The sequence below is a fragment of the Anomaloglossus baeobatrachus genome, chromosome 5, assembly GCF_048569485.1.
Source record: "Anomaloglossus baeobatrachus isolate aAnoBae1 chromosome 5, aAnoBae1.hap1, whole genome shotgun sequence".
NCBI classification, from domain to species: domain Eukaryota; kingdom Metazoa; phylum Chordata; class Amphibia; order Anura; family Aromobatidae; genus Anomaloglossus; species Anomaloglossus baeobatrachus.
Genome location: NC_134357.1, coordinates 564,706,815 through 564,733,204, shown reverse-complemented (window position 1 = coordinate 564,733,204; position 26,390 = coordinate 564,706,815). Strand labels below are relative to the sequence as shown.

Sequence of the window (26,390 nt, the reverse complement as noted above, 5' to 3'; positions counted from 1 at the left end):
CGGAGGTGGTTGCTCGGAGGTGGTGGCTAAGACGTAGTAGCACAGAGGTAGAGGCTCAGATGTGGCAGCACAGAGCTACAGATGGTAACAAACTCTGGAAAGAGACACTAGTTAGCAGGAACGAGTCACTGGTACAAAACACAAGGGAGCAGGAACAGTCACAGTAACACACAGGGGGACCTGAGAACTAGCATCGCACTAATGATAGGCAACGTTGCTCAAGTGCCTTCCCTAGGGGGAGGCAGGCTTAGATACCTTCAGAGTAATGGTTGACTTCAGGGATCACTTCCTGGTAATGGGACACAGGCCCTTTAAGAAAGGAGCCTGGCCACGCGCGCACCCTATGGGCACTTCCAGAAGGCCTGCGTGTGGCCTGTAAGCTAGAGGAGGCCGCGGCAGACCCCGGAGCAGGATGCATGGAATCGGCGGGCAGGTGAGGAGAGCAGCACTCCCGCCACAGCCGAGGCCTGTAGGGGTGCCACACTGGGGCCAGGCACTATAAAAACATTGGGCTTAGTAAATGAAAATTACCATTTTTTCCCCACAAAAATGTTGTTTTTGCCCCATGATTTTAATCTGTAAAGGAGTAATGAAAGAAAACAAACTACAATTTGTTACGAAATTTCTTCTGAGTGCACCGATACCACATATGTGGTGAAAAACTACTTTTGAGGCAAAGTGAAGAAGGGAAGCAGTGAGATATTATAGTACAAATTTTGTTAGAATGGTTTGCGGGTGCCATGTCACAGTGGCAGAGCCCCTGAGGACCCAGAACAGTAGAAACCAACCATAAGTGACCACATTTTACAAACTGCACCCCTCAATGAATTCATCCAGGGGTGCAGTGATCTTATTGACACCACAGATGTGTCATGGAATTTTATAACATAAATAACTACATTTTACCACAAAAAAAATAGTTTTAGCCCAGATTTTAGATTTTTTGCACAGGAAAATAGGTACAAATAGCACCAAAATTTGTCACACAATTTCTAATGAACCTGGCAACACCCCATATGTGGCTGTACAGTACTGCTTAGTCACATGGCAGGGCTCGAGAGGGAAGGAACACCATTAGACTTTTGTATAATAGTGTACAGACTCCATAGAGGAATGCATAATTGGAGGGTACCACCAGCAGAACCATGAACAAACTGCAGACAGAGAAAGAAATTTCCAAAACACAGTGGGATCACCCAAAAATATCAAATTTTAACAAGCAATGAGCCCACAAAACTCGTTAAGATCACCTAAAAGCCAAAAGTCTACAAAGATGCATCCTAAAAAGAACACTCATAATAAAGTGTAGCATGTGAATCGCCCACCACAGCGCCGCAGCAGTCGCCTGCGGCACACTGAGGGGACTTATCTGTAGGGACCCTTCTGGCCACAGGTATGTCAGGTTTACTTCTATAGGAGTCGTGACGCCACTCTCGGTTTTGTGGTCAGGGTGATAGGGGACCGCCACTGCTGTTTAATGAGCGTCTGGGGCTGATGGTACTGGCAGTTAGATGGTGTGGCCTCCCGAGAGTGACGCGGCCCCAGGGGCTCGGGTATATATATGTATGGAACCACAGGTCGCAGAAGAACTCACACACAGTCCAGAATGTCTTTCACGGTTTTTACTCATGTTCTGATGGTAGTGTGAGGTAACCCGGGCGATACGGAGATAGACTGCAGGGAGAACCAGGTATCCTTCAGGCAGAAATAGAGGTGACTGCAAGTTCGCCTTCCTAGCACTTCTTGTTTAGGATAACCCCTGACTTGAAGTATATGGGATTCATCCAGGGAAGTCGCAGCTGCCTTTCTCCCCTTTCTGGCCCATTTGCTGGCAGCGTGGACCAAGTAAAGATGGCTTCTCGCACTATCTCACTTATGGGCCCCCTCGTTGCTGCTGATGCTGCGGACTCTGTATTGGTTGGTGAGACACCTGTAATGCCCTCATCGGCAGATTTAGCAGACCACTAAATGGATGTCTGGCTCTAGGGACCTGTCCCCGTGCGTACCTGGTCTACCAGGAGTCCCCGTACTCAGTCACCTCGTTTCTTGCTGAGGTGCCTTTCAGTCTGACTCTGTGGCAACCGAACTCCCCCGTCAACAGCCACTACACCTGCAGGGTCTGACTAGCGTGTCTGCGTGCCCGCTCTCCGCTTTAGACTGACATGTGTCCTCCTCCACTGCTCCTCTCTCTTGGACTGCCACTGCATAACTCCTTCCAGCTTCTCCACCGCACCACTAGCTGGGATGTGGAGGCCACGCCCCCTCCTGGGTCTGCCCAGGGGTCCCCTCTAAGATGTGTGTGAGCCCTGGTAAAGTGTGTCTGTGTGTTCACACCCTATTCAGCCTTTGGGATTACCTGTTTGTACTGACCCAGCATGAGTGCTGTACTCAGTGGTGCCTGACTGGGTCAGGGGCGCCACACATGAATTTATCCCATGAAACATAGACAAAATAAATAGTACATAACATAACAGACATTGAATACTGCACATACTGCACCAAAACAGTATCTGTACTGCTCCCGAATAAGTGTAGAGAGTTGTGTGAAGGGATAAACGGGGAATGCAGCCCCACACGTATTGCCACTGAGATGTGACTAGCTCAAGGATGAAATACCAAAAAAGTGTGTTTGGCACATTTCTTTCTCTCTGTGATAGTTTATAGATTCCAAAAAAAGCCACTAAGTGCCATAACAGTAGAATCCCCCTGAAGTTACCCTATTTTGTAAACTACACCCCTCTGGGAATTTGTGTACAGGTGTAGCAACAATTTTGACTCCATGGATGTTTTCCAAAAACAAGCAGTTGCTGAGTGAAAATTGCAAATTTGCCATTGTAGTGCCCAGTACATTGTCACGCCCAGTACGTTATATTGCCTATAAACTTTGCCCAGCTCATGCTTCTGGAGACACGCACCCCATAAATTAAGCAGGCTCTCCTCACTACAAAAATGCCAAACATGTGGACGCTAAATGTGGTTTAGGCACATTCTTAGGCTCAGAAGTGAGAGGGGCATTTGGATTTGAGAGCTCCGATTTTGATAGATTTATTTTTTTTTGGGTGGGGGAGCTTTTCTACAGCCTTTATGCTACGAGTAATGTCTAAGCCAACTACACTGTTCAAAAAAATAAAGGGAACGCTTAAACAACACAATGTAACTCGAAGTCAATCACACTTCTGTGAAATCATCCTGTGCAGTTATGAAGCACCACTGATTGTGAATCAATTTCTCCTGCTCTTGTGCAAATGGAACAGACAACAGGTAAAAATGATTGACAATTAGCAAGACCCCCACTGTAAAGGAGCGGTTATGCAGGTGGTGACCACAGACCGTTTCTCTGTTCTCATCTTTTTTGGCTTGTGTTTTGGTCACTTTTGCATTTTGTCATTGCTCTCACTCCTAGAGGTAGCATCAGGTGGTGTCTACAACAAACAGAAGTTTCCCAGGTAGTGCTAGTCATCCAGGATGTCACATCAATGCAAGCTGTGGCAAGAAGGTTAGCTGTGTGTGAGAATGCATGACAAAGGTATTGATGATATGGACTGTCCCTCCTGTTCCCCAGACCTGAATCCAATCGAGCACATCTGGGACATCATCTCTCGTTCCATCCACCAACACCATATTGTACACAGATTTTTCAGGAGTTGACTGATGATTTAGTCCAGATCTGGGATGAGATCCCTCAGGAGAACATCCGCCACCTCATCAGGAACATGCCCAGGCATTGTAGGGAGGTCATACAGGCAAATGCAGGCCACCACACTACTGAGCCTCATTTCCTTGTCGTATGGCATTTCCACTGAAGTTGGATCAGCCTGTAATTTAATTTTCCACTTTGATTTCTAGTGTCATTCCAAATCCAGACCTCCATGAGATATTTTGATTTACATTGATCATTTTCATGTTTTGTTGTTTTCAACGCATTCCACTATGTAATAAATAACAATTTGCAACTGGAATATTTAACTCATTGAGATCTGGAATGTGGTAGTTTAGTATTCTCTTTATTTTTTTTTGAGCAGTATATTTTTTCATTCAGAGATGATGGACCTGAGTGGACTTGTTTTTTTTTTGGTTTTTTTTTGATATTTGGTGGCAATTTGCGTCAAGAATATTTTGGATCAGTTCACGTTTATCCGATCCTCTCTACGTGATTCAGGTGAAAACCCCGATGGATCCATTCACTATAACGAGGCAGTACAGTTACTTAGGACTCTGTTCGGCCTCTGTTCAGAAGTGTCCTTCTTTTAAAAAGAAAAAAATAATATAGTCAGCTTACCAGTGATAGGTGTATATGTCCATAATGGTATAAATCCTCAGGTCCACACGGAATCGGGTTGGTAGCCCCGTGAAAATCCAAAAACAATAAGGAGAGAAGAGCAATATCCAGCAGAGATACTTGGTATCCCAAAGAAAAATTGATTTAAGTTGTTTTCATTAAAAATATTTTTTTATTTATAGTTTAATTAAAATTCCATAATTTATATTAAAAATTGGCAGAATGGAATACTAAAATAGTATATAGGGTATACGACTACGCGTTTCGGCATTAAATGTACGCCTTCATCATGGTTCTTTTCAAAGGTGCACAAAGCTGTTGTTGACTGCACATTTGTGCACACCTAAAAAGACTTGTAAAAAGACAAGGGGCCACAGGCGAGTTCAAACTGACTCAGTCTGCCTCATTACAGTGAATTTTCAATTGGTAATGTCTGAATCACGTTTTTCAGACATTTACCCATAATCCCTGATGTAAGCGCTCAGCATAGAGTGCAGGATAAATGTAAGCCGCGCCGTACTGCGATCTTTGGGAAGCAGAATAAACAAATCAACAACAGTTGAAGAATTGGCTATATTTATTTATTTTTTAAGCTGTACACCTTGCGGTATAAATGATTTGGCGGTTTCATTCCTCTGGTCAGTACGATTACAGCGATACCAGATTTATGTAGCTTTCTTTAGGTTTTACTACTATCACACTTACTTGTTTACAAAATAAAGGGTTTTTTGCATCACCGAATTTTGAAGGCTATAGTTGTTATTTTTATTTTTCTACCAACAGTCATGTGAGGGCTTGTTTTTTGCAGGATGAGTTGGAGGTTTTTTTTTCTTTTTAAACAGTCTTTATTGAAAGAAAGGCAAGATAAACATACATACACAGGATAAAGTAAAAAGGAAATAAGGAAATACAGTATGTCAATAGTAAAACAAAAAAAAGGAAGATTAGACGGCATATTTTAAGTATAAACCAACAAATCAAGAGAACTTCCCAGAACCCCTCCACCCCAAAATCTTGTGACAACATATTACACAAGCCTAACAGGAACTCTGCCCGCAATTTACTCCCTCATGTACCAATCTGTAAATTGGAAACAATCATGTACCTCTTGACGTGTGGACAGTGGTTGGGCATTAATAAAGGAATTCCATGTAAGAAAGAAGCGTGTGATGAGTTTTTCTTTGTTAAGTAAGGACTCTATCCAGTCCATTTTGAAGAGGTAGGCCACCTATGTGCTAATCCGACTAAGAGTAGGGATTGCGTCCTGCATCGACTTTTATGAGTGGCCACCGCCCAGATGAATATAGTGCGGCGCTGATGGGCAGGAAGCCTATCCAGCTGGTCTTGTGGGAAAATATTGAAAATTGCCCACTCAGGGGGATAGAAAAATAGACTGATCAAAAGGTATTAGTAAGGTGTTGTGAGAGAGCATGCCAGACCTCCCGTATTCTCAGGCAATCCCGCAGACAATGGAAAATGTCAGCCGGGGAATGCATGCATTTAGGGCAAGGATAGTCAGCAGAGAGGGACATCTTAGATTTAACTGCCGGGGAAATATATGCTCTAGGAAAGAACATGCGCGCCATGGTTTTGTAACTATCGTATAGTAACATGGACATACACTGTTTGCAGAATTATTAGGCAAATGAGTATTTTGATCACATGATACTTTGTATACATGTTGTCCTACTCCAAGCTGTATAGGCTTGAGAGCCAACTACCAATTAAGTAAATCAGGTGATGTGCATCTCTGTAATGAGGAAGGTTGTGGTATAATGACATAAACACCCTATATAAGGTGTGCTTAATTATTAGGCAATTTCCTTTCCTTTGGCAAATGTCACAAGAGAGATTTGACGGGCTCTGAAAAGTCCAAAATTGTGAGATGTCTTGCAGAGGGATGCAGCAGTCTTGAAATGGCCAAACTTTTGAAGCGTGATCACCGAACAATCAAGCGTTTCATAACAAATAGCCAACAGGGTCGAAATGAAGCGTGTTGGGCAAAAAAGGCGCAAAATAACTGCCCATGAATTGAGGAAAATCAAGCGTGAAGTTGCCAAGATGCCATTTGCCACCAGTTTGGCCATATTTCAGAGCTGCAACGTTACTGGAGTATCAAAAAGCACAAGGTGTGCCATACTCAGGAACATGGCCAAGGTAAGGAAGGCTGAAAAACGACCACCTTTGAACAAGAAACATTAGATAAAACGTCAAGACTGGGCCAAGAAATATCTTAAGACTGATTTTTCAAAGGTTTTATGGACTGATGAAATAAGAGTGACTCTTGATGGGCTAGATGGATAGGCCAGAGGCTGGATCAGTAAAGGGCAGAGAGCTCCACTCCGACTCAGACGCCAGCAAGGTGGAGGTGGGGTACTGGTATGGGCTGGTATCATCAAAGATGAACTTGTGGGACCTTCTCGGGTTGAGGATGGAGTGAAGCTCAACTCCCAGATCTACTGCCAGTTTCTGGAAGAAAACATCTTCAAGCAGTGGTACAGGAAGAAGTCGGTATCGTTCAAGAAAAACATGATTTCCATGCAGGACAATGCTCCATAACATGCATTCAACTACTCCCCATTGTGGCTGGCCATAAAAGGTCTAAAAGATGAAAAAATAATGACATGGCCACCTTGTTCACCTGATCTGAACTCCATAGAGAACCTGTGGTCCCTCATAAAATGTGATATCTACAGGGAGGGAAAACAGTGTCTGGGAGGCTGTGGTAGCTTCTGCACGAAATGTTGATCGTAAATAGATCAAGCAACTGACAGAATCTATGGATGGTAGGCTGTTGAGTGTCATCATGAAGAAAGGTGGCTATATTGGTCACTAATTTTTTGGGGTTTTGTTTTTGCATGTGAGAAATGTTTATTTCTAAATTTTGTGCAGTTATATTGGTTTACCTGGTGAAAATAAACAAGTGAGATGGGAATATATTTGGTTTTTATTAAGTTGCCTAATAATTCTGCACAGTAATAGTTACCTGCAAAAACAGATATCCTCCTAAGATAGCCAAATCTAAAACTAACCCACTCCAACTTCCAAAAATATTAAGCTTTGATATTTATGAGTCTTCTGGGTTGATTAAGAACATAGTTGTTGATTAATAATAAAAAAAAATCCTCAAAAATACAACTTGCCTAATAATTTTGCACACGGTGTAATACATAGCATGGCTTCCAAAAGGTTCTATACCAGACAGTCAGTTAACTGAGACACCCATTTCCCCGGGCCTGGTGAAGAGTCTGACCACTGGATAGAAGGCTTGGGAAGCTTATATATGAGACTCAGAGAGTTAAGGGTTCTTTACACGCTGTGACATCGCTAGCGATTGTGTCACGCTCCCCGGGTCCTCACCCCCGTTCCCCGGCTCACCTGCCACGCTCTCCGCTCCCCAGTCACCGGATTCCGTCCGTCCCAGGGCTCCGGGCCCCCGATCCCGGCGCCCGACAGCTTCCCTGGACCTGGCCGGCTCCCCTGCGTCCTCCTCGCAGCCTCCTTCCCTGGCTTCTGGCACCCGGGCGGCGCGCATGCGCATTAGGGCGCGCGCGCGGTCACTGACCCTTTCTTAAAGGGCCAGCGTCCATTAACAGGAAATGAGGTTGCACAGGTACAGGGTATATAGGGGGTCATTGTCCAAGGGGGCGGGGCCTGATCTTCGTGTTCCCTGAGCTAGGAGTCAGGTCTCTTGGTGTTTATGTGCCTGTACTCACCTATCTGTCTTTGTAGAGCCGTACCTGCCTCGCCATCCAGTCTGCCGTGTCCTGATCCCCGCACGCTGTCCGTCTGCCATCTGACAGTCCGTACCATCCCGGATCCCTGCGGTGACCCGTCATCTTGCTCCAGAGGTTCCGGACCCCGCCTGATATCACCTCGGCCTCCGAACCTGAGCTACGTCACCAAGACCACCTTCTGTGACTCCGTGGTCCCTGGGACTCCTCCGCTGCCTTCACTTGCACGGACTGTTCTACTGCCCATCAGTGCTTCAGCTGCCGGACTCCCTACCACCATCTCAGAGAGTTCGGTCCAGTGGATCCACCTCCTGGGTCTGCCCGACCGCCCGGCCGTGACAGTAAGATCAGGCCATGGATCCCGCTGCAGCACTAATGGCCCTGCAAGAGGAACTCCAACGCCAGCGTGAAGTCCAGACCCGCATGCTGCAATTCATGACCTCCGTGGACACCCGCCTGTACACATTACAAGCATCAATGACGCCTGCGGCACCCAGGTCCCCCGCCAGGCAAGCCATGGCCCCCGCACCAGTGGCAACCTCGTCAGATGCTTCCCGACTCCGTTTGGCGTCACCTCCTCGTTATGCTGGAGATCCCAAGACCTGCAGGGGCTTCATAAATCAATGTTCCCTTCATTTCACGCAGCTGCCACATCTGTTCGCCTCCGACCAAGCCAAGGTCGCCTTTATAATGTCCCACCTAGAGGGCGAGGCGCTGGCGTGGATGAACCCCTTGTGGGAGAAGGAGGACCCCATGACCAAGGATCTTCAACAGTTCCTGCAGGCATTCCGCAGCACCTTTGACGAGCCGGGACGCGCTTCTGCCTCTGCTTCATCACTCCTCCGCCTACGTCAAGGAACACTGACGGTGGGCCAATACGCCATCCGTTTTCGCACTTTGGCTTCAGAACTCGGGTGGAATAATGAGGCCCTAACAGCCGCCTTCTGGGAGGGACTCTCGAGTCGCATCAAGGATGAGTTGGCGGGTCGGGACGTGCCCTCCACCCTAGATGCCCTGATTGCCCTAGCAACTCGTGTGGACATACGTTTTCAGGAGCGCTCCAAAGAGCTATCTCGTGAGAGACGCCCGTTACGGCATTCATCTCCTCCTCAGAAGCCCTCCGTACCTCAGTCATCAACAGCTGGGAGTCCCGTCCACGAGCCCATGCAGATTGACCGAGTGCGTCAGTCTGCACAACGTAGAACAGAGCGGCTTGCCAAGGGTCTCTGCTTTTACTGCGGTGAGGGCACACACCTCCTCCGTTCCTGTCCGGAAAGGCCGGGAAACTCCAAAGCCTAGGGTTGGTAGGAGAGGCCACCCTAGGTGCTGGGACTCTCTCTGATCCGGTCACATGGACCGTGCAAGTGACAACGGGAGAGACGCGGTTCACGGCTGAGGCCTATCTTGATTCCGGGGCAGCAGGCAATTTCATCCAGCAAGCCACCGTGGACAAATACCAGGTGCCTGTTATCCCACTCAACAAGCCCCTGGTGATTGCCTCTGTGGATGGGAGACCCCTTTCTGACACCATCTCCTGGACCACCAGGCCGGTTGAACTGCGCATCGGTGCTCTTCACACCGAGAACATCGCCTTCTACGTCCTTCCGCACATGTCCCATCAGATCCTGCTGGGCCTTCCATGGTTACGGACTCACGAACCATCAGTCAGCTGGGGCACTGGCGAAATCACCCGCTGGGGTGCTTCGTGTCATGAGAGATGCCTAAAATCCACACAACCCATCCGACGACCTCCGGTTCCTGAGAACCTACCGGGGCTGCCCTCGGCTTATTGGTCCTTTGCTGATGTCTTTGATAAAAAAGAATCCGAGGTACTGCCGCCACATCGCCCCTACGATTGTGCCATCGACCTGCTCCCTGGAACAACGCCACCACGAGGACGGATATATCCTTTATCTCCAGCCGAAACAAGGGCTATGTCGACTTACATCTCAGAGAGCCTGGCTAGGGGATTCATTCGGAGATCCTCCTCTCCTGCTGGAGCAGGTTTCTTCTTTGTCAAGAAAAAAGAGGGCGATTTACGTCCCTGCATCGACTACCGGGGTCTGAATCAGATCACTGTTAAGAACAAGTACCCTCTGCCGCTCATCCCCGAATTGTTTGACCGGCTTAGAGGAGCTCGTCTGTTCACCAAGCTGGATCTTCGGGGTGCTTACAATCTGGTGCGCATCCGCTCTGGTGACGAATGGAAGACCGCGTTTAATACGCGCGATGGACATTATGAGTACTGCGTGATGCCCTTCGGCCTGTGTAACGCCCCTGCCGTCTTCCAAGAACTGGTGAACGACGTGTTCCGAGACCTCCTCTACACCTGTGTGGTAGTATATCTAGATGACATCCTTGTCTTCTCTCCGGACCTCCCAACCCACAGAGAGCACGTACAGCTGGTTCTACGACGACTAAGAGAGAACCGTCTGTACGCAAAGTATGAGAAGTGTGTCTTTGAGCAGTCTTCTCTCCCCTTTCTGGGGTACATCATCTCTGAGACTGGACTGCAGATGGATCCCAAGAAGGTCTCCGCCATTCTCAACTGGCCTCCCCCTTCTGGACTGAAGGCAATCCAACGCTTCCTGGGATTCGCCAACTACTACCGCCAATTCGTCCCTCACTTCTCTGCTCTGACTGCTCCACTTTCCGCTTTGACTAAGAAAGAGGCAAATCCAAAGGACTGGTCGCCTGCGGCCGACGCCGCGTTTGGCTCTTTGAAGCGGGCTTTTGCTTCCTCGCCTGTACTTCACCGTCCGGAGTTGAACCGCCAGTTCACCTTGGAGGTGGATGCCTCCTCCTCAGGAGCCGGAGCAGTGCTCATGCAGAAGTCCTCCTCCGGGAAGATGGTGACTTGCGGATTCTTCTCCAAGGGCTTCTCAGCGCCTGAACGCAACTATACCATCGGGGACCGAGAGCTCTTGGCAGTCAAACTGGCACTGGAGGAATGGCGCTACCTCCTGGAAGGTGCAGTGTATCCCGTGATCATCTACACGGACCACAAGAACCTAGAATACCTGCGGTCCGCTCAGCGACTGAACCCACGGCAAGCCAGGTGGTCCTTATTCTTTGCCAGGTTCGACTTTCAGCTTCACTTCCGACCCGCGGACAAGAATGTACGCGCTGATGCCTTGTCCAGGTCTTTCATGCCCATGGAGCAGGAGGAAGAGACTACCCAACCCATCATCTGTCCTAGCAACATCATTCCGGTGGCCCCTGTCACCCTAGCCCAGATACCGCCCGGGAAGACCTATGTCTCCGATACCGACAGGCAAAAAGTGTTACACTGGGGTCATGCCTCAAAAACAGCCGGGCATTCTGGTCAGAAGAGAACATGGGGTGCGATTGTACGCCATTACTGGTGGCCATCCCTTCGCACGGACGTCGCTGCTTTTGTCTCTGCCTGCTCCTCCTGTGCCAGGAACAAGACGCCCAAACACTTGCCCCATGGCCGTCTTCTGCCTTTACCGATACCCTCAGTCCCGTGGCAACACATAGCAATGGACTTTATTACGGACTTGCCATTATCCTCCGGGCACACAGTCATATGGGTCGTGGTTGATCGATTCTCCAAAATGGCCCACTTCGTTCCTATGGCCGGACTGCCCTCTGCTCAGGAACTCGCGGAAGCCTATATACATCACATCTTCCGCTTGCATGGCTTTCCATCCCACATAGTGTCCGACAGAGGAACTCAGTTCACCTCCCGCTTCTGGAGGGCTCTATGCAAACATCTGGGAGTGACTCTGGACTTTTCTTCTTCTTACCATCCTCAGTCTAACGGCCAAGTGGAGAGGGTCAATCAAATCGTGACCTCATACCTACGTCACTATGTCAACGCCCATCACGACGACTGGTCCTCGCTTCTGCCTTGGGCTGAATTCTCCCATAACCACCACGTCAGTGAGTCATCCTCCGAATCTCCCTTCCATGTTGTTTACGGACTCCAGCCCGCCGTCCCATTGCCTATATCCCCTTCATCGGATGTCCCGGCTGCTGATACTGCAGTTCGTGACTTTGCTACCATTTGGGACTCTGTCAAAGCGTCCCTTGGGCGCGCTTCCCAGCGGATGAAGAAACACGCTGACAAGAGACGTCTGGATCCTCCGTGTTTCTCTCCTGGTGACCTGGTCTGGCTTGCTTCCCAGTACATCCGATTGAAGATACCTTCCTACAAGCTGGGTCCTCGCTACATCGGGCCGTTTAAGGTCCTCAGCAAGATCAATGAGGTATCCTACAAGCTACAGCTCCCGGCCACGATGAGGATACCCAACTCCTTCCACGTCTCTCTGCTCAAGCCGGTTGTCCTTGGTCCCTTCTCCGCTGCTGCCAGTCCGGCCCCTCCTCCTATTGCCGATGATGACATCTATGCGGTAAGGGATATCGTGGCCATGAAGACCGTACGAGGTCGACAGTTCTTCCTGGTGGACTGGGAAGGGTATGGTCCTGAGGATAGGTCTTGGGAGCCCAGGGAGAACGTGGGCACTCCTCTTATCCGTGCCTTCATGTCCCGGTTGCGGGGAGGGGGGCGTGGGGGGGGGGGGTACTGTCACGCTCCCCGGGTCCTCACCCCCGTTCCCCGGCTCACCTGCCACGCTCTCCGCTCCCCAGTCACCGGATTCCGTCCGTCCCAGGGCTCCGGGCCCCCGATCCCGGCGCCCGACAGCTTCCCTGGACCTGGCCGGCTCCCCTGCGTCCTCCTCGCAGCCTCCTTCCCTGGCTTCTGGCACCCGGGCGGCGCGCATGCGCATTAGGGCGCGCGCGCGGTCACTGACCCTTTCTTAAAGGGCCAGCGTCCATTAACAGGAAATGAGGTTGCACAGGTACAGGGTATATAGGGGGTCATTGTCCAAGGGGGCGGGGCCTGATCTTCGTGTTCCCTGAGCTAGGAGTCAGGTCTCTTGGTGTTTATGTGCCTGTACTCACCTATCTGTCTTTGTAGAGCCGTACCTGCCTCGCCATCCAGTCTGCCGTGTCCTGATCCCCGCACGCTGTCCGTCTGCCATCTGACAGTCCGTACCATCCCGGATCCCTGCGGTGACCCGTCATCTTGCTCCAGAGGTTCCGGACCCCGCCTGATATCACCTCGGCCTCCGAACCTGAGCTACGTCACCAAGACCACCTTCTGTGACTCCGTGGTCCCTGGGACTCCTCCGCTGCCTTCACTTGCACGGACTGTTCTACTGCCCATCAGTGCTTCAGCTGCCGGACTCCCTACCACCATCTCAGAGAGTTCGGTCCAGTGGATCCACCTCCTGGGTCTGCCCGACCGCCCGGCCGTGACAGATTGCTAGCGATGTCGAGCGCGATAGCACCCACCCCGTCGTACATTTGACATTTGGTGATCGCTGCCATAGCGAACATTATCGCTACGGCAGCGTCACACGCACATACCTTGTCAGCGATGTCGCTGTGACCGCCGAACAATCCCTCCTTCAAGGGGGAGGTGCGTTCGGCGTCATAGCGATGTCACTGCGTCGTCACTAAGCGGCTGGCCAATAGAAGCGGAGGGGCGGATGCATTGCTGGTGGACGCAGGTAAGGAGATGTTCATCGTTCCTGCGGTGTCACACAGAGCGATATGTGGTGCCGCAGGAACGACGAACAACATCGTACCTGTGGAAGCAGCGATATTAAGGAAAGGAGCGACGTGTCAACGATCAACGTTTTTGAATGATTTTGCGATCGTTGATCGTCGCTCCTTGGTGTCACACACTGCGATGTCGCTACCAGCACCAGATGTGCGTCACTAACGACGTGACCCTAACGATATATCGGTAGCGATGTCACAGCGTGTAAAGCACCCTTAAGTCCCCATATGGGCTGTAATGGAAATTAAATTTAAGGGCTACTCTCTAACATCTTCTGAGATAGGCCGTAACAGTCTATATGTCTGGTCTGGACATAAGTGAAATTATCACCCACCAGAATCGGATGCTTGAGGACAATGTCCTCTGAGGTGAGAGGGCGTTCTTTAACCGACAGCATATCGCAAACTAATCAACAGCTATTATTCCCAAACACATGATAAACAGGAGGTGGCCTACCCTTCAAAAAGTATGGACTACCCCGAAAAGCAAGAACTGAGATGTGAGGGTTGAGTCCATCAAGTCATCTTGCAAAGCACCAACCCAAAACAACTGACCATAGTGAAGGGTTCTCTTTAACCACTATAGCAACATCGACAGGTTGTAGGTGAAGCAAAGCAGGGAGACTAAACGATCCACACAAAGCCTCATATAATGGGGTATTAGTGAAGCTGGTGGAAGTACTGACCAATCCAGGGAGTGTCAAAAGATGACCACTATGCTGTAAAGGTGTACATTCAGGAGATTAAGGGGTACTTTGCACGCTGCGACATCGCTAGCCGATGCTTGCGATGCCGAGCGCGATAGTACCTGCCCCTGTCGCACATGCGATATCTTGTAATAGCTGCCGTAGCGAACATTATCGCTACAGCAGCTTCACACGCATTTACCAGTCCTGCGACGTCGCTCTGGCCGGCGACCCGCCTCCTTCCTAAGGGGGCGGGTCGTGCGGAATCACATGGCAGGCGGCCAATAGAAGCGAAGGGGCGGAGATGAGCGGGACGTAAACATGGTGCCCACCTCCTTCCTTCCGCATTGGCGGTGGAGGCAGGTAAGGAGATGTTCGACGCTCCTGCGGCTTCGCACACAGTGATGTGTGCTGCCGCAGGAACGAGGAACAACATCGTATCTCCTATTGGTGCGACATTATGAAAATGTCCGACGCTACACAGATCACCAATTTACGACGCTTTTGCGATCGTTTATCGGCTCATCTAGGCTTTACATGTTGCGACGTCGTTACCGGCGTCGGATGTGCAACACTTTCAATTTGACCCCGACGATATCGCAGTAGCGATGTCGCAACGTGCAAAGCACCCCTTAGTCCACCAAAGAATTTTGTTTGTTGCAAATTAAAAATACTAATTCTGGAGCCCCGTTCTGAACCCCAAATAAATTGATAGAAGGCCCTCATTAGAAGCCGGTCATCGGTTTTAGATAGCAAAGCTGGCAATGTCTGCAAGGGAAAAAGAGGTTTGGGGAAAGAAATCATTTTAATAAGATGGGCCTTGCCTGCAAAGGACAGCTTAAGGGATTTCCAGGATTGAACTTCCTGAACAACTGCAGAGATAAGAGGGCGGACATTTAATTTATAGATATTATGGGGTTGACGACATATAGACTCCAAGATAAAGCAAGGAATCTCCTCTCCACTGCAAGGGAATGGCCACTGTTTCTGAGCAGTTTTAAAAATTTCCAAAGCATGGGATTTAGTGAAATGTACAGTATGCAAAACCCCAAGACTGCTCCAAACTTACTGATGGCATCCATTATAGAAGGAATGAATTCCATAGGGTTGGTTATCATCAGTAAGATATCAGCAAACGCTAAAGTTTTAAGAGCGTGATGGCCGATCCCAATGCCCCTAAATTAAGGGATCATCTCTAGGTATCTCAGCAAATGATGCAGGGAATTATTAAATAGTATTAAATAGTAATAGTGATAGAAGACAGCCTTGTCTCGTACCTGTCATAATGGGGAAAGGGGCCGACTTTACGCCATTGAGCCAAATCGAGGTTTGGGGATTAGTATAAAGCTGTACAAAGTAAAGCCAAACAATCCTTAAGGACATGTTAATGATTCTTAATACTTAAGGGTTCATATGAGATGAGACCATGATACTCGATCAAAGGCTTGATCAGCATCAAGACTGACCAGTATATTTTGCTTGGCCTTATGGGGGCTTCACACGCTACGATATTTCAATCAATATCGTTAGCGATGACAAACAATTAGCCACGCCCATGTTTTTCCATCAACCTTGTTCAATTTGAGTTTTTGTCGTCTAATAATGTCACACGAAACAATCGCACATAAGTCGTTAATTGTTTATGGTTGTTCAGCATATCGTATTTGGTAGTTTGTTTAGTGTCACACGTTTTTTTTTTCAATCCGACCTTCATCTTGTTATTCGTCATTTAAGTACCCATCCTCCACCTTTCCACACGCCATCACAAATTACACATGTGCGTTCAATTTAACATCATTCGCACATGTTCCAGGCTTGATTGTTTCTATAGCATTAAAAAACAGTCCGCTGGCTGTGTGTATTGTGTCTTCTTGGCATCTTGTGTAAGGTAGGTCATTGTGATTGTATCTTCATATACATTATTGTTATTTTAAATGTTTGGTCTTCTTAGTTTTTTTGTTAATGTGGGAACATTTTTGTCATTGAGGTTGCTTTCCTAACCACAAAAAATATATTTCAAAATGCATTTGATGCATTTACCTAAGGTGCAACATTACTACTTAATTTGTATCTGCTAAGATATGAATTTCGTAACGTTTTATTATTTCTAAAGTCTTTAAACCTTTTATGCGTAGGAAAAATGCCGTTATCAAGTGAGGATTTCATGCGTGATTTCATTGCGGAGTATCGTCAAAATGAATGTTTGTGGCGTGTAAAATCCCCATCATACAGTAACAAGCATTTAAAAAAAGAAGCTTATGGCAAGTTGGTTTCCATATGTTCTCAATATCATCCTGATGAACAATTCAATGAACGTATTATTAAGAAGAAAATTCAGGCAATTAGAACTGTATTTAAAAAAGAACTTAACAAAGTTGAAGATAGCAAACGCTCAGGTGCTGCTGCAGAATCCATTTATGTACCCAGACTGTGGTACTTTGACCTGTTAATGTTCACTAGAGATCAAGAAATGCCCCGACAATCAATGAGTATCATACCACCACTACCAGTAAATCCTGTTGTTTTTCTGCCTATTGAACTTCCAGAAGAGGTAATTTTGTTTTTTATTTTTGTTAGCATAATGTGTTTGTAGGATTTTTAAAAAATATGTTGTAAATGTTGTTTTAACTCCACATATTTTTTTTTCTTACATTATTTAATTTTTTTGACTAAACTTTCTTCGGGTTGTGTAATCAGCAAAAAACTTTAAACATTTTACACAACTTTAAAAATTAAAATCAGAATTTGTCAATATTTTTTTTGGAAAACAAAAAAAAAATGTGGATCAATTAAGTTGCTAATATCAAGACTAAAATTCCAATAATATTTGAAAATGTTTTTATGAACCAATAGATTTTGAATATGAATGGCTAAAACATCTTCTTTATATTTATGATAATATATTTGTACATTAGGAACCAACTATTTTTTTCTGACTTGGAGGATTCACTTGAAATATCGGCAAATGAAGAGATAACTTCAGACTCATTACCAACGCAAACAAGCAATATTACTGACACACCTGGGCCATCTCAAGTTTTTCGCAGACCACTTAGGCAAAGGAAAAGGCATTCATCAGCACTCACAGGTGTTGCCCAGCTAGTAGAAATGTCAAAAAATATTCTAGAAAACGCAAAAAAAGAGCCTGTGAGTGGTTATGCCCAAATGATTGATGATTTGTTTAAAAAAATGTCACCCCAACAAGTCATGCATGCGCAAAGAATAATGCTTTCGGTAATGCAAGCTGGCCAAGAGGGGAGATTAAATGAGAATACATGTATCTCATTTATCACTCCACTTGAGTCTGAGTTTGATAATGCTGATATAATGGCCGCAAATGTGGAGCCACCTGTTGTTGAAACTTCACCTATTGCTACACACCAAACCACTCGTGTGTTCAGAAAAAAAACACGTAAAACAAATAAATCTAAAAAATCATTCACAAATGATGATTAAATTTAGAAATATGTTATGCTAATCTTGTTTAAGTATCAGTTTATATCAAATGATGTTTATGTAATATCCACTTGATGTTTATATTCACTAATTAATCTATATTTTTTTATTTTTTTTTTGTTTTTTTTCCTTTTTTAACATTATATCAAAAAGTTTGATTTTATATGCAAATAATTGTTTTAGTTAAATTACATGCAACCAAAAAGTCTGGAATGACGCAAGGTTTTTTTTTTTTTTGTATTAAACATTTTCAAGTTTTATTAAAATATAGAACATATATAGAATAAACAAAATTATTTTAAACAGAAACTTTGTGTCTTATCATTATTATAATATTTTAATAATACTATTATTATAGCTTGCTTCATTAACAAAAAGAAATTAGAAGTTGTTGATGTTTTTATCCCTAAAATAATTAGAACCTAAAGTAAACTAAACATTGATTTTTTGTAAGAATATTAAATGTTCATTGGCAGCTTCTAATAAACGAACTCCTGATTCTAGGACTTCTTGATATGATGGTCTTTCTGTATTAAAGATAAACAGAGATTTTTTTTTAGGTTTTTTTTAATTTTTTAATTTAAACAAAAAAAAACAAAAAAAAACAACAAACATACCTCTTTATATATTATCCTCATCTTCATCAACATTGATCGAAGATCTGGAGCTTAATTCCAAGTTCAAGTCTGATAGAGTGACATATAGAAAGGATAATGTCAAGGGCAAGTATTGTAAAAAATTATTATCACATTTGTCTAAATTAATGATCTTTCTGTCAATTAGCTTAAATACTTGACAGTTACCATTGGTCTCACTGCCTGAGATGTTTGGGCTGGGTGTGTTGTGAGGCGTTTCATTTACATTTGAGGCATGATGGGTAGCGGCCTCTGAATCATCATTATCATCCTGCTCTTTATTTTCCCGGGTTAAATAAAGAATAATTTTAGAATAAGATGTAATTTAAATTTTGTTATTATATAATCATTAATTCTTAAATCAAAGCAAAAAACCAAAACATAATTTATTACCTGCTAATCTATGTAATCGTGTACGTATCTTCACAACTCGACTCCAAGATCTAAACTTTAAATCAGACCATTTTTTCCTGATTTGAACTATGGTGCGCATTACTCCATATTTTTTTTTCAGGCCGCGTTGCACACGGCATAATACTGCCCTTTTATGCGCTATGGGCCTGTCATATTTACGTATGCACTCAAAGTCCCATGCATCCAGGCATTCTACCATGAATTCAATTTCGTATTGCCCCCAAATGCTTGTTCGAGAAGAATTCGCCATCTTTCATTTTTCAGAGAGATAGGTATTCGACAAATACTGCCTGAGATATAGACTCAATTAATATACCTGCAGAAAGAACACACAAAGGCAAGAGAAATAGACTGCAGACACATGCATTCTTTGTGAAATTAAATTATTTATTTGTAATGTCTAATATCAATGTATATCTTTTAATTGTTCGATGTAGGAATCTTTTAAAATCTAACAATTATGCTTATTATTTCCTTTAAAAATAAAATAACACTTTTTTTTTTTTTTTTCATAATTTGCTAATACATGTTTTGTTTTTTTTTTTTAAAAAAAAAAAATAGCCGGTATTTAACCCCTTCATGACCGGCCGATTTTTCGCTTTCCGTTTTTTTTTTTCGCCATTCTTTTTCTGAGAGACGTAACTTTTTTATTTTTCAGTCAATATGGTCATGTGAGGGCTCATTTTTTGCGGGATGAGCTGTACGTTTAAATGAAACCATCAGTTTTACCATATAGTGTACTAGAAAACGGCAAAAAAATTCCAAATGCAGAAAAATTGCAAAAAAAGTGCGATAGCACTATGGTTTTTGAGATATTTTATTCACTGTGTTCACTATATGGTAAAACTGATGTGTGGGTGTGATGCCTCAGGTCAGTGCGAGTTCGTAGACACCAAACATGTATAGGTTTACTTTTATATAAGGAGTTAAAAAAAATCGGACAAAAAAAGTGGCGCACGTTTTACGCCATATTCCGTGACCCGTAGCGTTCTCATTTTTCGGGATCTATGGCTCAATGACGGCTTATTTTTTGCGTCTCGAGCTGACGTTTTTAACGGTACCATTTTTGCGCAGATGCTACGTTTTGATCGCCTCTTATTGCATTTTGCGCAAAAGTTGTGGCGACAAAAAAACGTCATTTTGGCGTTTGGAATTTTTTTGCCGCTACGCCGTATACTGATCAGATTAATTGATTTTATATTTTGATAGATCGGGCGTTTCTGAACGTGGCGATACCAAATGTGTGTATATTTTTTATTTTTTTAACCCTTTAATTTTCAATGGGGCAAATGGGGGGTGATTTGAACTATTAGGTTTTGTTTTTTTTTTTTAATTTTTTAAAACTTTTTTTAACTTTTTTTTTTTTATTTTACTAGTCCCCCTAGGGGGCTATTGCGATCAGCATTCCGATCTCTCTGCAGTATCTGCTGATCACAGCTACAAGGCTGTAAACAGCAGATACGCTCTCTTTCTCTTTTGCTGTGCCGCTGGCACAGCGAAAGTGAAAGCAAGTCAGGTGTAGTACAGGAGTCATCACATGACCCAGTGCTACCATGACAACTATCGGAAGTCACGTGATCACGTCACGTGACTTCCGGTATCGGGCGGTAAGTAAATGTTTACCGCGATCGCGCTTATAATGGCGCTGTCACATATTGACAGCGCCATATAAGGGGTTAAACAGCACGAGCAGATAACGATTCTGCTCGTGCCTAGCAGGCACACATCTCAGCTGTGAAAATCAGCTGAGATGTGTGCCGATCGCAGCGTAATGCTGCCGGCAGACCGCGGGCAGTAACATTATGACCGCTAGGACGTAATTTTACGGCCCGCGGTCGTTAAGGGGTTAATATTTGAACTACAAGGGGTTAATATTTGAACTACAAAATATTTAGTTAATGTTCACCAATAATATTACATAAATATTAAAAAAAAATGAAATATTTTTTAATTTAGATATACATGTGTTTTTATTAACTATTTTAAACACACATTCTAACATGTTAGGTGAATAATTATTTTATGGTTAGTTTTTAATTTTTATATACAAAATTCAAAATTTATTCTAAGTCATTCTGCCAATGTTCAGATCCGCGCCCAATGAAATAATTCACATAATTTTCTCGATTCAACTTAATTTCATGGCGGGCACGCCCACTTAAGGGTAAATGATGAAGGGATTCCAAAGACGTGGATTCCTGATGCCAAACACCTGGCACGATTTCACCTGTTTGATTATTGATTGTGTCATCAAAACCTGCAGGTGTGTATTGATGAACATCCAACTTTTTAAGTAAATTGTGCAACACACAGCAGGCTAGGATTACACGGTCAATTGAATCAAGTTTTAAATTAATCGCAGTGTGGAAAATTCGAAAACGGCTAGACAATATCCCAAATGCGTTTTCAACAACACGCCTTGCTCTGGGAAGGCGGTAGTTGAAAATTCGACGTTCAACTTTTAAACTCACATGTGGATAGGGCCTTAATAAATTTTTTTGCAAAGGAAATGCCTCATCAGCTATAAAAAAAAAAGTTCAAATGTCCAATTGTCTGATCATTGGATGGCAAAAATAAAGAATCATTATTTAACCTTCGGCCAAACTCTGTATAATCAAGGGCTCCTCCATCAGAGACACGCCCATTTATGCCTACATCAACATAAATAAACTCATAATTTGCATTTACTACAGCAAATAATATAACACTAAAATAACCCTTATAATTATAAAAAAATGAACCACTATTGTGTGGCTGCTGGATGCGCACATGTTTGCCGTCTATTGCGCCGCCACAATTTGGGAATTGCCTACGTTTTCCAAAATCAGATGCAATCGCCAGCCAGTCTGCTTGGTTTTTTGGAAATTGCATATAATCACATAGACAGACAATGATGGCTTGAAAGGTTTCAGGGATGAGGCTGCTTAACAGAGACTGTGATATGCTTGAGGAATATTGCAAATCTGTTAAACTTCTTCCTGTAGCAAGAAATCGCAATGTTACACCAAGTCTTTCTTCAACAGGAATTGCTTTTCTCATCACTGTGTCCTCACGTTTGATATATGGTGTTATACGTTGAACCAGGAACTGGAATGTAGCCTCAGACATTCTCAAATAATTACGAAAATCCTGTGGGTTGTTTTCACGCAAACTGTGTATTAGGTTGATGTAGCTGTATTGGTCCCTCTTTAACAACCACTGTCTTGCCCACATGCGACGGCGTTTGTTTTGTTGCCTTAATTGTGCCTCGATTTCTTCAACTGCAATTGCAGCAGTTGTTAGTAATGTTGCACATACTAAATTGTGTTGTTGTGCATTGAGCATTTTTAATTTGTTTAAGAAGGGCTGTTAAGAATGAAGTCCTTAAATTAACGGTTATTTTCTCTTCTGTGCATGCAAAAAAATAGGAAAATTGTAAATTAATACTTTAAAAGAAAAAATAAAGTTTTCTGGGTAACATGAAAATAACATCCTCATGTAACCAAAAAATTACCTTAATTAATGCAGAGCACAACGTTGACCAACACAGAATCGTAGAGATGATATAGACACCACTCAAGATGGAAGTATCGGCGACTATCCCACGTCAATAATCACGCCCTTTATACACAACATACAACCAATGAAACTGACAAGTTAATTTTAGCAAGCAATGCACGTGTGTAGTGGATTAATGTGACGTTTCTAGATCAACCATGTCGTTGATGACGCATGCATGTGCGATATTGTTGATGTGGCAAGAGCTTCACACTAAACAACTTGAGACGATAAAAGCACTAGAACGATCAATTCCAAACGGCCTATGACGATCTTTGACTTTTGAACGAGCTCTCCACGGAGAGCGATTTTGAACAATTTTACGCTCGTTCACAATCGCAAGGACGTTTCACACACAAAGATATTGATCAAAAGGCCGGATGTGCGTCAGAAACGACATGACCCCGACGACTTTTTAAAGATGATATCGTAGCGTGTAAAGCCCCCTTTAGTTTGATAACTATGTGTGATGGCAGCCAATGCTGACATTAAAGTTAATAGACCGGCCATGAAAAAAACCTGTTTGAGATGGAGTAAGAATATCAGGAAGCATGGACTGCATCCTATTAGCCATGATTTTAGTAAGCAGTTTAAAATCAATATTTAGAAGGGATATTGGGCTATATGAGGCAGGGAGAAGTGGGTCTTTGCCCAACTTCAACAACAAGGACAAACAAGCCTCATTAATCGGTGAGGCAGAGAGCCAGAATAAACAATATGATTAAAGAGAGAGGTAAGGTGAGGTGTAAGTAAGGGTTGTAGTAGTTTATAAAATTCGACAGAAAACCCATCTGGGCCAGGCGCTTTAAGCAATCTAGAGGACTTAATGACCGATCCCACCTCCCCAAGATAAATCAGCTGGTCAAGAGTCTCCCATTGAGAAGCATTAAGCCTCAGCGGGTCGACTTTATGTAGAAATTGATAGCTGTCCTCCTGAGAGTCCAGGGTGGGGCCATAAAGGTGTGCATAAAAATCATGGAAAACTGTGCAGATTTGGGTTGGGTCACGAGAGATAGAACCATCGGGTATTGTAATATTAGGGACCTTAGTAGCCATCCTAAATGGCTTTGTTAAAGATGCAAGAAGCCGACCTGGTCTATTACCACAGCAAAAATATTGATTGCGTTGATGGGCCAGTAAATTGTATGCCTATTTGTGTAAAAGTGTATTCAAGACCTGCTTAGCTGCAAGGTAGGTCTCTCTAGAAGAGGGAGTATTACGAGCTGAAGTTATTAATGGTATCATTTTGAGAAAAGTAGACAATAAAAGATTGGAAACTGGTGAATTGGAATGATCAGACGAAAGTCAATAGACGACTCTCATGGGTGCAAATGGATCTGGAAGAAACATAGAAAAAAGGGGCTAACGGATCAAGAAATTAAAGGAATGTTCAAATTTGGTGAAAGAAGCCTGATGATATGGGGCTGTTTAAAGCCAAAGGTGTTGGAAACTTGACCAGGATAGATGGTGGTCTCAATGCTGAGATATATGTGAGCATCTTACAAGACAAGTTACTTTGTACGCTCGAGTACTATGGGTATAAAAAGATGCAAAAAAAATTGCATCTAATATGGACTAATATCATAATAATATTGTATCTAATATTTGACTGGCTGTGCACCCCAACCCCCACCTCACCCATTAGCCACAGGTGTTTTATCTTTTAATAGTAGGTCAGTCATCGCTCATACATGTAGGTTTCCAAAACCCAGAGACAGTAGGATAGAGTAGGACCCAGTATAATGAAGTTGCTGTGACGTGGCTACTGGGCAGGTATGGAAATGGCCATTTTTTTTTTAAACCAAATTTTTATTTCTTTTCTTGTAATGGTAAAATAGGGTACAGAATGAAGAAAATAAGGGTCAACAAATCAAAATATCAAATAACATAGTCTCTACAATTTATCGATCAAATATTTGTCACGGTCATCAAATTTGCTCCTTCCCCTTCTTCGTCAGTGTATATTTCCATTATTCAGTCTCCGCTACCCCCCTTCAGCATTCCTTGATAACTTGTTACAAACATTACTTGTAAACACTATCCCTCCCATTCCCCCCTCCCCTCTCCATGCGACACAACCCAGAATTTGGCCAACTATACTTTCAGCTCGCACAGGGACCCTGACAGATCTTCCTTCATGTACCATTCCGTAGACACAAATGTGGACATTATTTGTATTGTTTCTTCTCTATAACATATAACGCTTATGAACTTTCTCCATTTACTGAAAAATTTTGCTGTTATCCTTTCTTTGCACCTCTCCATCACCTTCTCCAACATGAGCGTTTTTTTCAATTGATTAACAAGTTCTTCTTTTGTTGGTATTTCCTTCACCAGCCACTTCTGAAGAATAGCCATTTTACTTATCATTGCTATATCATGGAAAAGGTTCGGTAACTTGTCTCCCCCTTTCTCTCCCTCCTCCCGATGCTGATAGTGAAATAACCAGACCATTGGATCTAACTCTACATTTCTATTCCAGATTTTCCTCACTACCCCTTGGACTTGTTTCCAAAATCTTTCAATCCTTTCGCACTGCCATATCCCAATGATATAGATCTGTTTTTTCCGTACCACAATTTGGACAACTCATCATCTTATCTGGATGTCTTGCATTCAGTATATTAAATCCATAGATGGAAATGGCCATTTTGATATGCAAAAGATCTCAAATTTTTTAGATTTTTTTTAGTAGCTTAAAGCTTTGGGATTTCAGTGTGCAACTGTTCATCTTTTTTATTACTATATATCATGATCAGATACACACCTGTTCACAATATTGCAAGTGCTGTCAGTCTTTTTTTGTGTATTTTCTATATAACTGTCTTTCCCTTTATTTATCTATCTCTTATCCATCCACACACACTGCACATACCAGCTTGTCTCCTCTTCAGCTTTAGATCCCTGCAATGACCTTTGGTCACATGATGTGATGTCAGAAAGGTCCTGAAGTAGTGTTATTATCATTATATAAATCCTGGGGCCCCTACAAGAATGTGGGTCCTGTGAAATTTCCCACTTTGATCTCCCATCCCAATGCCAATCGTGCATACCAGCCTGTCTCCTGTTCAGTTCTTTTAGACTCCTGCAATTAAGAGCCCTTTGGTCACATGACTGTGAATTAATGAAAGGTCCTTAATCTGAATCTCGGAATACAACTGCTGCGGTCCCGTACAGAGTGTGGCCCCTATAAATTGCGAAGTTTGACATCCCCTAACGCCAGTCCTGACTGTAACTAGGGCTTATTTTTGGATTAGGGCTTATATTTCAAGCATACTGCAAAAATCCTGTAAAATCATGCTAGGACTTATTTTCGGGGAAACACGGTGGATCTGCAGCAGAGAAAACATTATTTTTATCAAAATGACAGCAAACAGCTCAGTAAGTGACACATCGCTGGAATCAGGGGCTCTGTCTCTACATTATGCTACTCTGAGATGGGGGAGCAAAAACCTAGTGACAACTACCTTCTAATTGCAAAGTGTTGCAGAATATGTTTGCGTACACACGGCTCCAAACCGTACACGTTGTACACACACGGCTTCGCTCCAAACACGACGCACATGCACTTCTCCGCTCCATACACGTCGTACACACACGGCTCTAAACCGTACACGTCGTACACACACAGCTCCGCTCCGTACGCAAATACAAAATGGATACAGCTGCACACTAAATGCTATCAATGTATAAGGGAACTCTGGTACTGCATTACTGCTATATGAAAAAATGAGATTTTTAGTTTATGAATTGGCCAATGCATGTAAGCCTGGAAACCAACGGCAAGGTAAATCTCGATATTCCGGGTACCTAATTAAAATGCCACTATCTAGGTTAAAAACATCCATGTCTGGGCAGCTAGACTAAAAAAAAATCTAACTTGAAATGCCACTATCTGGACTAACCTCCATGTCTGGGCAGCTAGGACTCCTGGTATAAGGATCATGAACACAGACTGGTTTATAGGACAGAGTGCTCTAAACCATACAAGTCGTACACACACGGCTCCGCTCCATACACGTCATATACGCACGGCTCCAAACCGTACACATCGTAC

General features: G+C 44.1%; 1 protein-coding gene across 1 annotated transcript in view; it reads left to right on the top strand.

Annotated features, from left to right (window-relative positions):
• Positions 1-26,390, top strand: part of LOC142313030 (uncharacterized) — a 248,965-nt gene that overhangs the window by 210,597 nt on the left and 11,978 nt on the right. The window contains 1 exon segment of the mRNA XM_075352016.1: positions 16,427-16,842. Coding sequence (XP_075208131.1) covers positions 16,427-16,842 — 416 coding nt within the window.